The sequence below is a fragment of the Sus scrofa genome, chromosome 2 (genome assembly GCF_054392235.1).
Source record: "Sus scrofa isolate SSC_HxYL_T2T_F1_AM1 chromosome 2, Sscrofa_HxYL_maternal_Yorkshire_Landrace_v2.0, whole genome shotgun sequence".
NCBI lineage: Eukaryota > Metazoa > Chordata > Mammalia > Artiodactyla > Suidae > Sus > Sus scrofa.
Window position 1 is genome coordinate 114,083,497 of NC_139384.1, and position 14,437 is coordinate 114,097,933.

Here is a 14,437-nt window from a genome sequence, read left to right on the forward strand (position 1 = left end):
CTTCATGTCTGATAAGCTGTGTTCTGAAAGTACAAATTCATTTATTTTTTTCTTTCTTTCTTCTTTGCTTTCACTTGTATATTCTGGCTGGAATGTACTTCTTTTCACAGAACAATAGCAGTAACGGATTTTGAGCCAACCCACGCACGGATGGCTTTCCCTTGCTTTGATGAGCCATTGTTCAAAGCCAACTTTTCAATCAAGATAAGAAGAGAGAGCAGACACATTGCCCTATCCAACATGCCAAAGGTATTGCCACTTTTAGAAACTTTGGGGATTTGTTTTCAAAATGAACCTTGGTCTTTGCAGTATTGTGTTTTATTATTTCCTTTGTGTTTTAGGACTTAAGCCATTCATTCATTTTTAATCCACCTACATATTACATAATAATTGCAGTCCATCTAGATCTCAACATCTTTCTGTTTAGGCATTATTACACAAGAAGCTTTTTTAAAAATTGCTTTATATTTTATTTGTATTTATATGAAACCAGTGTTCTTTTAAATTACTTGACGGACAGTGGAATTCAGAATCACCCAGAACTTTAAACTTAAACTTCTCAGACTTTAATATTCAGATGAATCATCTAAGGATCTTGTTAAATTTCAGATTCTAATTCAGTCAGTCTTGGGGTGAGGCTCAAAATTCTTCCTTTTTAACAAGCTCCCAGGTGATGCCATTGCTGCTGGTCCAGGGACTATATTCCAAGTGGTAAGGATCCAGAGAACTGTGCTTGGGTCCATCCTGGAAATTCTGATCTAGTAATCTCTGATGTCACTTAAAAATCTTTTTTTTTTTTTTTAAGTTCCATGAGTAGTCCTTAAAATTATGTAAGACAATTATTTATCATAGTTACAGACTTTTAATAGAGAAGTTTTAATTGAAATTTTATTTGGTTCATATTTGTATTCAAAAGGCAGAGACTGAATAACACAGCAGACCCTGAACCTCATTTGATATTTCCTCACTAATGATGTGCTCGCCTTTTGTGCAGTTGAGCAAAATGTTAAATATTTCCCCATTGCTACTAAGAAGTAGGATAAAAATAGAGGGCCTCCTGACAGTACTTCAGCAGGATGAACAGCCCAGAAAGCAGCTTGTGGCCCCACCCCATCCATTTTCCTCTCTGCCTTTCCAGGGACCTGTCTCTGTGGAGGAAGGGGGAAATGTGCCCTTAAGCTAGAAACTGAACTTTTCCCAGATTTCTGTTTAATGCTGGACAAGTTTTTGCTCTGAAATCCTGGCAAAGCTGATCCAAGGGGAAAGTGACACATTCCACATGAGATATATCCCACGGTTTGTCCATGGTCCTGCAGATGGCAATTTAATTAGCCTACTCCTTTTCAGGTTGAAAGGATCTGCTCCTCTACTCCAAGTCTTCTCTCCAACTAAATGTTCATTTAAGGGCAGTTCTTTCCTGGCAGCTTTAATTAATACAGTTTTTCACATGAATGATCATAAAAGGTAAAGTAAAAAATGCAGTTAATAATGCCTTTTAATTAAAATATAAACATAAATTGTCATTTCATTATATTAGAATTTCCTTTTTCTAGCTTTAGAAACCTCCAGCAACTTCTCATATTGAAGAAAAATAAGTGGAAACTTTGAAAATATTTTAAATAATCCTTGACTTTTTCACTGCCTTAGCTGACTGGACCAGTGCTCTGGATCATAACTTTTTTAGCAAATAGTGGCTTAACTTTCTGCTTCTCAATGACATGCTCAACCCAGGCTTTCAGGGTTAGCTAAAAAAAAGGATACTGAAGTGATGCTATGATCACCCTCCTTGGCTAATATTTGCAGCGCTTAAGGTGGGCTGTGGACTAGTGAGAAGAAGCAACACATACTAAGTTCTCAGTTTGCTTTGTTAAGAATATAGGAATACAGGTTGAGAATACAAGAAAATGAGGTGGTCAGTCAGGCACTGGTAGAGACAGCATATCTTTCGGGCATTTCTTTGACCCTTTTCTTTCTTAAGGGAACACACACCTGCTGGTGATATTTGCTATGCAAGTAGAATCCTGCCAAAATTGAGAAAACAGCTAAATTCTTGTCTAGCAACAAGTGTTTTATACTTGGAACTTACATCACCATCCTGGAAGAACTTAGGCTAACCCATCACATACTTCCATTTAAAGTAATGTTTATCTACATGGGTCACTCCAGGTTCTTGAACCAAACTCAGCCTCCATAGACTACACATTCCTCTGGGGGTGGGAGGGAGAAGTCAGAGGGAATGCCCACCTGTCTCCTAACTGCCTCTGTCCCCAGATGTCCAGTGTCACAGACTCTTGTTTCCCAACAGTTCTACAGCCTTTCCTCTCTCTCTCCCCTCCCCCATGTACACGCTTGTCTAAATGGTTTTGCTGCTGAGTTTGGTCAGAAGACTGCAATCATAATGCGCCCTCCCCAGCCTCCACCATAACCCCCTCCTCTGCTCAGGATTTGTACCCTTAGAACTCTGGTAGAATCAGACTCCTGAAAAAGGGGGTTGTCGAGCAAAATTAATTTACTGGATAGAGGCAAAACTTACAGCCCTACATATACTGCCACCCTTCCTAAAATATTTAGTCAGTGTCTTCTGCTTTATTGGAACTTAGGAATTGAGTTTTTGATAGAATTCTATAGAATCAAATTCTATAGAATTTATTAGTACAAACATTTGTCACTGATGTAGCCTAGGCAGTTTATGATAAGACTTCAAGCTATTTTTTTTCTCACCAAAGCAAGCTGCAATCTTATCCAAATACATAAAATATGCTTGATAATCCATGGTTAGCACTGTCAAAAACCTGATCCCTTAAATGGGGCTTGGGAAGGGTGAGAGACAAGTCAGTGTAAGAGTCATTACCAATTTGAAGAAGATGGTAGGTTCAGATTACTGGATCTGCAACCATTCAGAATCATGGTGGAAACCATCTCCTGGACAGGCTTTCCAGAGCAAATGAAGATGGAATTCAGTAATTACTCAGTGAATTTGATGGATGCAGCTGACCAGTCTGTAGGCTTAAAACTTTTTCCTTTCTCAGTAGATAGGCAGAAGCTTAAATTACTAATGACCTCCTTGGCCTTACTGCTTTCATTGCTGAATCAATGAAGCAAAGATAAAATAAGACTGTGACTCAAGCTGCCACACAGCGAGTGAAAGAATGAGCAATGTCTTTGGAGTCACACTGCCACATCCACATCTTGGTTCTGCCATGGAACTAGCCATGTGATCTTGGGCAAATAAATTAACATTTCTGAGATGCTGTTTCCTCACTTGCAAAATAACACCTACCTCCCACATAAATGATAGAAGGATTAAAAGGTAATGAATGCAAAGCATCTAGTGCAATTTTGTTTGCCATTTCCTTCTGAAGCAGAGACTTACTTATTATGTAACAAAAAAAAGGGAAAGGGACCATTTTCTGGCATTTTTATACCAATGTTGGAACTTTTGCTTTGCAATAAAGCAGAAGCATCTAAGATGTTTTTATGATTTCAAGTGACAAAATAGGCATCATCTTGGGATCCCAAAAGTAGTACACTGTGTCTTGGAGGAAACCTAGGAATAAAGAAATAAAGGGAGGTGAGGCCCCAGAAAGCTATGAGGAGAGGCGATGATCTAGAAGAACATGAAGTGTCATTCAGAGCTTCAGGCTGTTCTCTAACATACATGGTTTATGTTGTAGGCTTTCTTGTACAATACTCCCAGTTTCAAATACTGATTCTTTCCTATCCTATAGGTTAAGACAATTGAACGTGAAGGAGGTCTCTTGGAAGATCATTTTGAAACTACTGTAAAAATGAGTACGTACCTTGTAGCCTACATAGTTTGTGATTTTGCCTCTGTGAGTGGCACAGCCTCGTCAGGGGTCAAGGTGAGTTTGAGTTCTAATTTTATATACAGTACAGAATAGTATCCTGAGGACAATGAGCTTTTCTTTATTTAAGATTTCTTTATTATCAAAACATCATGCTTATTTACAAAAATAGAGATAGATAAAAAATAAAATGTTACCCACAATCCCATCACCAGGATATAATTACTTGTAATATTTGTGTGAGCCATCAAGGTATCTTCTAAAACTCTGTCTGTTAATATGTAGTAACAGTATATTCTACTTTTTTTTCTTTACAATATAATATATGGCTGTTTTGACTCAATTTTCACCAAAATAGCCCATAAAAATTAAATGCCATTAAATATTTCCTATAACATTATATTAATATTTGCATGGTACTCTACTGCGTAGAAGTATCATAAGGATTTTTTAATCAACATCTTATGTTAGCACATTCATTGTTTCCAATTATGTCTTTATAATTTTTAGAGTATTCACCGTTTATAAAATTTACAATACTCAATTATCTTAAAGTTTTGCAAATATCAATGGAAACATGAAAAGTAAAAAAGAACTCTTTACCTCATGGAACCAAATTCTAGACATAAAGAATATTCAAAGAACTATAAAATAATGCTTAAGAAAAATAGCTATAATGTGCCTATTAAAGTTTACATACATATTTTACCTATGGATATGTAGATACATATTATCAGCAATGTGTCTACATACATCTCTGTGCATAGATATATATATATATATGTGCATAGGTATAGATGTGTGAGAGGTCAAATGGTACTTTATTCACAGGATACGGTTCTGCCAGCTTCCCTGAGTTCGCATCCCAGCTCTAAATTTTCTACGTGGGTGACTTGGAGCAAGTTACTTAATCTCATGTGTTTCTACTGCTTAATCTCTAAAATGAAGATAATAGCACGTACTTCACAGGGTGGTTGAGAGGATTAAATTAGATTTTACCTATGTACATTTAGCACAGTACCTGATAAGCCACTGTGGCCATGAATAGATCCTTCCTATAAAATTGTTGAAGAACTTCCATTAATTCAGAGCATGAAAGCAGATTATGAAAGGAAAGTAGCAACATACTTGGAATCCAAGAAAACTGGAATCTAATTTTATTTTTCTCCACTTAATGACTAGTTAATCTAAGGGGAGTCAATGAATATATTTGGGCATTTTTGAGTTTAAAGGTGGTTAAAGGTCAATGGTAGTTAAAGGTTGAACGTGGTTATAATAAGTTCATGAAGGCTTTCTCACCTCATACAATTATGTTTTATTTGAATTGTGTTCATGGCCATAATTTTGAAAGGGTAATTCTCAAATGTGAGAGTATATGACAGTGATGAACTGAAATGGGCTCTCATTAGATAACAGATTAATATAGCTTAAAATATATGAATTAGCATGCAGGGATTGTGTTGTGACAGAAAATACAGGGTTGTTTATAATTTTCAAGACTGACTTTTGCTCTTGTACTTTACAGAACATCTTATTCCCTATTGACCACATGGTTAATGGTATCTCAATAATTTCTTGAAAAATGCGGTCGACCTTTCTTTGGGTGGGGCTTGTTAAGAACGGAATTTTGCCAAGGAGCTGTCATTCAAAGACCACATCTTCTGACCAATATTTCCCAGGTATCCATCTATGCATCCCCAGACAAATGGAGTCAAACACATTATGCTTTGGAAGCATCATTGAAGCTGCTTGATTTTTATGAAAATTACTTTAACATCCACTATCCACTCCCCAAACTGGGTAGGTTCAAATTCCACATCATTGTCTTTATTCTATAGAACTTGCTTTGATTTCTTCCCTCTTTATATGTGATTTAAATGAGCATTGAAGAGGTTCAGTTAGCCCAGAAATCAAAAATTTATACCTCAGAGATGATCCTTGAGTGTAGAAAATAAAGTATTTATGAGAAGCCCAAGTAGTGTGGTTCATTTCTTTATTCTTTTATCAAGTTTACTATTGAAATATCTCCATTTCATGTTAGATTTAGATGGATGAATTTTCTGGAGCACGTTTTTTCTTCTATACCATATTTGTACAAGATAGCCATCTTTTATAAAAGTTGCCAAAGGTTTATGTAAATAGCTGAAAATTGTCCCTCCATCTGTTATCTATGGTGTGTTTAAGGCTAGAAGAATAAGACTGTAGCACAGATTTAAAAAAAATTTTTTTGGAGGAAATAGATAATTTGAATATGGTAGTATGGTAGATCTTTATGATCTTTATGTGAGAAGATATACACAGTCTGTATTGGTTGATTTTAATCTTCTATCTTAAAAAATAAAAATTGTGGTTTTTATAATGTTGCAGATACATAAAAACCATGATTTAAGTTTTATAACTCATATAGATTGGTTTTTACAGTTTCTGACAGTGACAAAACATTGTTTTCATTTGGGACTTTAGAACATTTACCTTATCATGTCCTTCCTCTCCTTACCTGCCCAACATCCACATGGTTTTCTTAGAGAATTAAAAGAGACCATCAAAAGACAGCTCCAGGAGTTCCTGCTGTGGCACAGCAGGTTAAAGATTAAAAAAAAAGAAAAGAAAAGAAAAAAAGAAAAAGACATCTCCAGAGGCTTGTTCTGGAGCTTCACTGTATTATTACAGCACAGGTTCTATATACACTTTAGTACAGATATACTAAATCAGTTTACCCATAGTCCACTGCTGTCCTCTATGTCAAAAATCAAGAAATGGTCAAATAACAGCCATCACCAATTTTAAGTTGTTCTTAAAAAATGCAGCATTGAAGACCACAAGAAATGAATGTAATTTAAAATAAAACTAACTGAAAGGAAGCATGTACCTTAAGAAAACATAGAGCAGACAAAATGTTTCTAGTGGCTTTGGGAAATAATCTAATATAAAATCATCAATGTAACTTAGAAAAGCAATCGTTCTCACAGTTGAAGTGCTAATGAATGCTAATCTCTATTAGTGCTAGTTTACTTTTTGATTGCATTATAAATATTTGTTTTTATGCACAAGAATTAACCAGTTCTAATTCCAGGTAATGTAATTGCAAGGCAAGTAACTTGATTTATTTCAGACTTTTTAAAAAAATGATCTTTCTTTTTAGCCAAAGAGCAGTATTTTTCCAGTATGGCCTGGCAGAATAAAAAGAAAAAATCCAAGATTAAATATTAGCCCCAAATTTTCTAACCTACATGAAGTCATTGCCAAGGGTATATGTGTGTGTATATATATACACACACACACTCATACACATATATACAAATTAATATACATTATACCAGAGTTGCTTAAAGATTACTATATTTCACTTTTTTTTTCCCTCTAAGCCTTTGTCAAGAAGTAGAGGAAATATCAATGTTTAAAAGGAAATTGAAGTTAGGAACAATTGATGCCTATAGTGTTTTTCCTCTACTGCCTTAGAAGGACACTAACAGGCTCTATGTACTTGAAATATTGATTGAAGTATTGACTATAGAGATGCTTCTAAAAGTTATTCTCTTGAAATTAAAATCCCTTATTTTTTCTTTTTTTGTAGAAATGAGTTCATTATATGTTTTGAAGAATTCCAAATACATTAGAAATTATTTGATTCCTTATATTCTCAAGGCTTTTTTGGTAGCACTAGTATATAATACAATATAAAATACAATATATGTTTTAATATGAGTGTACTCAGCAGTAATGTATAAGGTATATTTATCATTTAGTTCTTTTAGGGATAGAATGGTTAAATGTTAATAGATTACTTCATCTACAACAAAACTACTAATAGAGCCCATTCTGCTTGATAATGGGTACTGATTATTTTTGGCAACTATAAGACACCATATCAATGTTATGACATTCTTAATGTTTTCAGAAAGTCTGCATGTATATATGAAAAGGGTCATAACATATTCAAGGAAGAAGCAAATCCCACTTCTGGTGTGGAAGCCATAATGATCAAATGTGCTTGTTCTTATTTCTTAGATCTAGTTGCCATTCCTGACTTTGAAAGTGGAGCCATGGAAAACTGGGGCCTTGTCACATATAGAGAGACGTCACTGCTCTTTGATCCCAAGACCTCTTCCACTTCTGATAAACTGTGGGTCACCAAAGTCATAGCCCACGAACTGGCACACCAGGTACCTGGCACTTGTGACATTCTCAGTTCAGAAGGGCATTATACAGAAAACCACCAATATTCCTGAAGCAACATAAAATCATGTCATTTTACTTCTATAGGGGAACATAGAGATGATCAAGCCAAACACAATAAGTTAAGTAGCAGAGTGTTCAATCTCTAGACTATGGGTCTCATCCAGGAATTTTATCCCAAGAAATATGGCCACTATCTCCTTTAACTCCTTCAAGGCAAAGACTTCATGTCTTTTAGTAAAGAAGGGTGAAGATTATGCAGATACATGGTGCACAGAATTGGAAATCTTACAAAGAGAGATTTTTATTAAAATATTTCCTTATACCTTCTAATACTGTGGCATTCCAATCTAGGGCAAACTCAATTTCCCTTCAAGCAGAACTTGTGATGATATGGCCATAATGAAACACTTCAAGTCCAGGTACCAACAGGCTGCTGACCCTGGACGTATTACACAACTCTAATCTTCAGTATCATCTTCTATAAAATCACATTCATAATAGTTCCTGCTTCTTGAAACTGTTGTGAGGATTACAGATGTGTCTGTGCCTGTCACGCAGTCGGTACTCAGTAATAATGATGATAGTGATCGTCACTGCTCCCGTTTCTTACAGAAGAATATTTCTAAGACCCATCTATCAACACTGTATTATATATAAATGTGAAACAGTAAAACTCTCTCTATATACATCAGAGATTTTTCCACTCTATTTCTTTTCTGAAAGTTCCCCATAACTCAATGAAAGGCACTGGAAATTCTCTTTCACCATGTAGGCCAATATCATTTCATTGCAGAAGCTGGTAAAATTTCTTACTTATAAATTTTTAACTTTATCATATATCATGTCCATAATAACAAGGGGTGTTTGTTTTTTAAGCAGCAAACTAAATACCCAATTACATAGGAGCCGTGCTTAGCTCTATACCTTGAGAACAAGTGAACAATTTCCTCTGATTTAGCATCTCCCCACTGGCCCTTCTTAGGGATTTTGATTGTTAGTCACTGGAAGCACTAAAGCATTTAACTGAGTCTGGAGAACTCTTAATCTTTCTACCCAGTGTTCATAAGGAAATAATCAGAGAACTCTACTTATAAGATTCCATACTCCCATAAGGCCGTCTTTAATAGTTTCTTTTTCACAGTCACACAGAGTCCAGGGCTGCAGCAGCAGGCCACATTGGAATTTTTGCCTTGACTATTTTGTCTCCCCATTGATCTCCATATGACCACATCACTCCTCTGCATAAAACTCTGACAAAGGCTCTAGATGCCTGAGTGAGCTAGTCAAGAATCCATACCATGGCACACAAGGCCCCCATGGCACCCTCCACCTCTCCAGCCTCATCTCTGAATGACACCTTAAGCTTTAGTCATCCCAGACCACCTGCCATTTCCTGAACAGGCCAGGCCATATCACTCCTCTATGCTTTTGCTCTTGCTACCTGATCTACTTAAAGCACACACCACTTCCAAGATTCCTGACAACTGCTTGCAAGACTCAGAAAGTGAATCACCTCCCAGAGATCCTATACACTCTCCCCAGCAAGACTGATCTTTTCCTCCTGGAATCCTCTCTGACCCTTGTACAGACATAGATCATAGTGCCAGTGTCCTTTATTGCATTTATATGTCTGTCATTTGACCTCCATCATTTGTATTGAGGCAGTGGATGTGTCACACATATTGTTGTATTCCTAAAATAGGATGTAGTGCCAGGAACATAGTAGGTTGTCAATAGATATTTACTGAATGAATGAATGAGCAATTGAACTACTCTTACTGACTGGTGAAATGACCATCTTCAGATCAACCTGTACTTCTCAAATTCATCACTTTTCAGATTGAGAGAAGTCTCCTGACCCTTCTCACACATGCCCTTCAGAAGATTAGTGCCCATTTGGAAAATGATCTGAGGGTTGTAAGAAAAGGAGTAGAGCTGGGACACTTTCTAGGAGCTACAAGTCTAGTGATTTCTCTTTTGTACCTGCAATAAGGCTCTTCTGAATCTTAGAATCTTTATAAGCTTCCAATCCTTCTGGTGACTGCATTTCTAAAACAGATAAACTAGATGCACAGTAATAGAACAAAGGCCAAATGGATAAAATATAAAAGTAAATACAAAATATTAATATTTAAAATGTGCACAGATCAGAATATGCATCAAGGGTAAATTTCTATTTAGATTACCTTTTTGTATCTTTAATTTTATTTATATATATATTTAAACTCTCAGATTTTTATTCACTTTAGTGGCCAAGTTGGGGCAGAAGTTAACACCTAAATTTGCTCATCAGTAATACTATGCAACAGTTGGAAAGTCCTAAATGAATTCTTATCAAATACCTACTACTTAATAAAATAGGTGACTTTACCAATGATATTTTGGCTTCTATTTCTCCTTAGACCATAAGCATAAATTAATAACAAGGTCAGATTACACTTGTTGCACAAAAAAAGAAAAACTTGCCCACAAACTGTTGCATTTTCTTCCTTAATGTTAAATCTCATAGCTAGGCAACATTGAGAGGATATAACGGAAGTTGGGCAGTTGGAGATAATATGGATGCAAAAGAAAAGGTAAAGCAAGTAAAAATGTGTTGATGAGAAGGCAGGGAAATCAGTAGAAGGAGGCTGTGCAGGGAGAAAAGGGTACTAAAGATAGAGCAGAGGCCCTAACTACTAAAAGAAGGAAGTTAGCACTCATTATGTACTTTTGGCTACAGGTAGAAATTTTTATATTTTTCTAACTTCTACTAACACTGAGTTTTTACCTCCTAGTGGTTTGGCAACCTGGTTACAATGGAGTGGTGGAATGACATTTGGCTCAATGAGGGTTTTGCAACATACATGGAACTGATCTCTGTTAACGTCACATATCCAGAGCTACAGTTTGTAAGTCACAATTCTGTATGTCATACCATATGCCCTAAGGCATCATTAATTTACTATTAAAATCTTCAGCGAATGCCGACAAGGAAATCATAGAGCATTGTGTTTTTGAATCTGTAGTGTTTTGTTTGATGTACACACGGATTATATCAGTTTTCTAGGGCTGCCATGACAAAACACCACAGACCAGGTAGCTTACACAACAGAAATTTATTTTCTCACAGTGCTGGAGGTGGGAAAGTGTGGAATCAAGGTGACGGCCTTCTCACTGTGTCCTCATACGGTTTTTTCTCCATGATCACACATCCCTGTGTCTGAGTTTTTAAATTTCCTCTTCTTCTACCAGTCAGACTGGATTAGGGCTCTCCTTGATGGCCTCATCTTAACTCAGTCTGCTCCTTAAGGACCTATTGCCAAATACAATCTGGGGGTTAGGGCTTTAGTATACGGGTAATGTTGGGGGCATAGTTCAGCCCATAACACAGATCCTAGAATTGGATGAGACGCTGGAAGTTTTAGAGAACAGTCCATGTAAATTCCTCACCCAAAAGTCTGTGGACAGAGAATGCAAATAGCACAAATACAGAGTTGTGTATGTGGAATGAAAGGAAAGAATACCACTGTCTATATACAATGATATAGGATAAGACAATGCTATGGCTGTAGATCCTGTGCAGAGTTTTTGGTATGTAATCTGAATTGAATGTGACTAATGAGCACAATACTCTAGAATTTCCAAAGGGCCAGTCCACTCTCCCAAGATATGTGAAAAGATTTCTTCAAACATGTCTTTTTTATAGGCATATCTAAATAGTTAGTAATGAATCATTAGCTCTTTGGCATAGCTGTTTGGTCCAGTACAATCTAGACAGACATGGATTCAAAGTCAGTGTCTTCTTATTTGCTATATGCTACATCTGTGGTTTAATCCCAAAGTTTTATATATTCTCATTCATAAAATGTGCATAATGCATCTCCATTGCAGGGTGCTGAAAAGTTTGCAGGTGATGGACGTAAACCCTGGCACTTAGCGCATGCTCACTAAATGGGAACATTGGTTTTATTTCTGTATCCAAGGGCTTGGTACATGGTAAATGTTCAGGCAGTGTTTGAGGGAAAGTTGAATTCACACCTTACAAAACAGAATTGGTGAAAGGGGAATATTTAAGGGGAAAGAAACATCTTGTAAGAAATATTGACTACTTAGTTTTGAGAATATCTCACTAAACCTGGCATGATTTCTATTGCTTTGAGTGTATCAAATTGAAATTGAAAAAATTTTCTCTCCTGTTTAGGATAACATTTTTTTGAACAATTGCTTTGACGTAATTAAGAGTGATTCATTAAATTCATCCCGTCCAGTCTCCAAGCAAGCAGAAACTCCTACTCAAATCCAGGAGATGTTCGATGCCATTTCCTATAAAAAGGTAGTTAATGGTGTGGGCTAGTGGAAGCTCTGTTTCAGGACAAATATAATGAGGCCAGTACATCAACAGTTTAAGTCATTGGTGCCAAGTTACTTGTTTCACTTTTTAATTTTATTTTCTCTTTATTTATCAGATATTACACATAGTCCAGAAAATCGAAGCATCCTTTAAAAACATATGCTTTGGAGTTCCCGTCGTGGCGCAGTGGTTAACGAATCCGACTAGGAACCATGAGGTTGCGGGTTCGGTCCCTGCCCTTGCTCAGTGGGTTAACGATCCGGCATTGCTGTGAGCTGTGGTGTAGATTGCAGACACGGCTCGGATCCCGCGTTGCTGTGGCTCTGGCGTAGGCCGGTGGCTACAGCTCCGATTCAACCCCTAGCCTGGGAACCTCCATATGCCGCAGGAGCGGCCCAAGAAATAGCAACAACAACAACAACAAAAAAAAAAAAGACAAAAAGACAAAAAAAAAAAAAAAAAAAAATATGCTTTTACTTTTTTTACTTGTTTCTATTTGGTTTTTAGGGAGCTTGTCTTTTGAATATGCTCAAGGATTTTCTGAGTGAGGAGAAGTTCAAGAAAGGGATTATTCACTACTTAAAGAAGTTCAGCTATAGAAATGCCAAGAATGATGATTTGTGGAGCAGTCTGTCAAATGTAAGTTCTCTGCTGAGTTACAGTAGACTCCTGTTAAGCCTGAAAAGCAACTGGCTAATTATGAAGGTTTATCATGGTTGTATTGTCAGGCAACAAATGTTTATTCCACTTGCCACACTGACAAGGTTAGAAGGCAGCACTTCTCTTTTTGCTCTGGCACCATTCTAACCCAAGATGCCCCACTAGCTTAGCCACAGGGGTTTAATATTTGACCTCCTTCTCTTTGGCTTCCCTTCTCTATGGTTAACCCTACATTTTTGTCTTCTATTTTTCCAAAACCTTTCATGGCTTTGTAATTCCTACACATAACACCTAATCTTTTCTGCCCAAATTTAAGGTTGAACTCTACATGCTCAACTTTATTTCCCAGGTTGTATCCTCTGTTGACTGACACACAGAACTCACTTCCTTGTAGAAGGAAATCCTGTTCAATCCCTGTCATCATGTCTTTTTTTCTAATGCTCTTGCCACTGAAGGACTCTTTCTTCTTTCCAACAATTCAGGTGCTAACCATCTTTTGAGATCTAGCTAAGATTTCATCTCCTTACAGATTGCTCCTGCCCTGATCTGTTTGCCTTTCTGCTATATATCTAGAAGTGCATTTATGACTGTTCCACCAAGTGACATTCTCTTTTATTTGTTCCCAGTGGTTCAACAATAACAATGATGATGATGATGATGATAAAAATAATAATAAAATTTTCTTAAGAGAAAAAGTCATGTCAGGCACCTAGCATTTTACTGACTATAAATAAGATTAGGAAACAGCTAGTGATTGATTAAATAACATATGGTCTCTTTGTCATTGGGATTTATGTAATATAATAGGTAAGACAAAGAGAAAACATGCAGAAATCATCAACTCAGATGATTTAAACATTATTAAAATATTCTTTGATTTTCAACTGCAAGGACAATACTTTTTTATGGAAAAAATGAACTGGCAGAGCTTGTGCCTGCAGATGGAAGAACCCTAAGCCACTGCAGACAGAAGAGATCTTCTCTTTTTATAAGCACGTATGTTCCAGGGACTGTAATAGTATTGCTCAATATTTGCATAGCACTTTACAGTTGAATAAGAAATTTCATGCGCATTATCTCGTTTTATTTTTTGTGCCTTTATAAAGTCTGGGCCCTCAAGGTTTAATTTGTGTGTGATTCTGTGGTCAAAGAAACAAATGCAAGTAATTGAAATTGTTTTCCAAAGTTGCTCAAATCTTCTACTCACATTTCTTGAAAACCCTAAAAGAGATCAAAATACACTATCCTTGATAATATTTATAAAAATTCTCTTTATCTGTTTCTATCACCTCCTGCAGGTAATCCAGATCTCTCCACAGTCCTGCTCAGATTCTCAACAAGCCTCATATTGCTCTTCTCTCCCATCCCTGTCCTCTCTCTCCTTTGCTACCATGTGCGCTTTATGTGTGTGTAAACATCAACCCAGGCTTTCCTCAACAAGGGGGGATCTGTCTTTGGT

General features: G+C 36.5%; 1 protein-coding gene across 2 annotated transcripts in view; it reads left to right on the forward strand.

The window, feature by feature from the left end:
- ERAP2 (endoplasmic reticulum aminopeptidase 2) overlaps positions 1–14,437 on the forward strand; it is a 51,481-nt gene that overhangs the window by 7,828 nt on the left and 29,216 nt on the right. For both annotated transcript variants that reach the window (XM_085014105.1, XM_085014106.1), the window contains 7 exons: positions 111–249; positions 3,729–3,863; positions 5,486–5,606; positions 7,815–7,969; positions 10,763–10,876; positions 12,169–12,300; positions 12,826–12,957. In XM_085014105.1, coding sequence (XP_084870231.1) covers positions 111–249; positions 3,729–3,863; positions 5,486–5,606; positions 7,815–7,969; positions 10,763–10,876; positions 12,169–12,300; positions 12,826–12,957 — 928 coding nt within the window. The remainder of the gene's footprint in view (positions 1–110; positions 250–3,728; positions 3,864–5,485; positions 5,607–7,814; positions 7,970–10,762; positions 10,877–12,168; positions 12,301–12,825; positions 12,958–14,437) is intronic.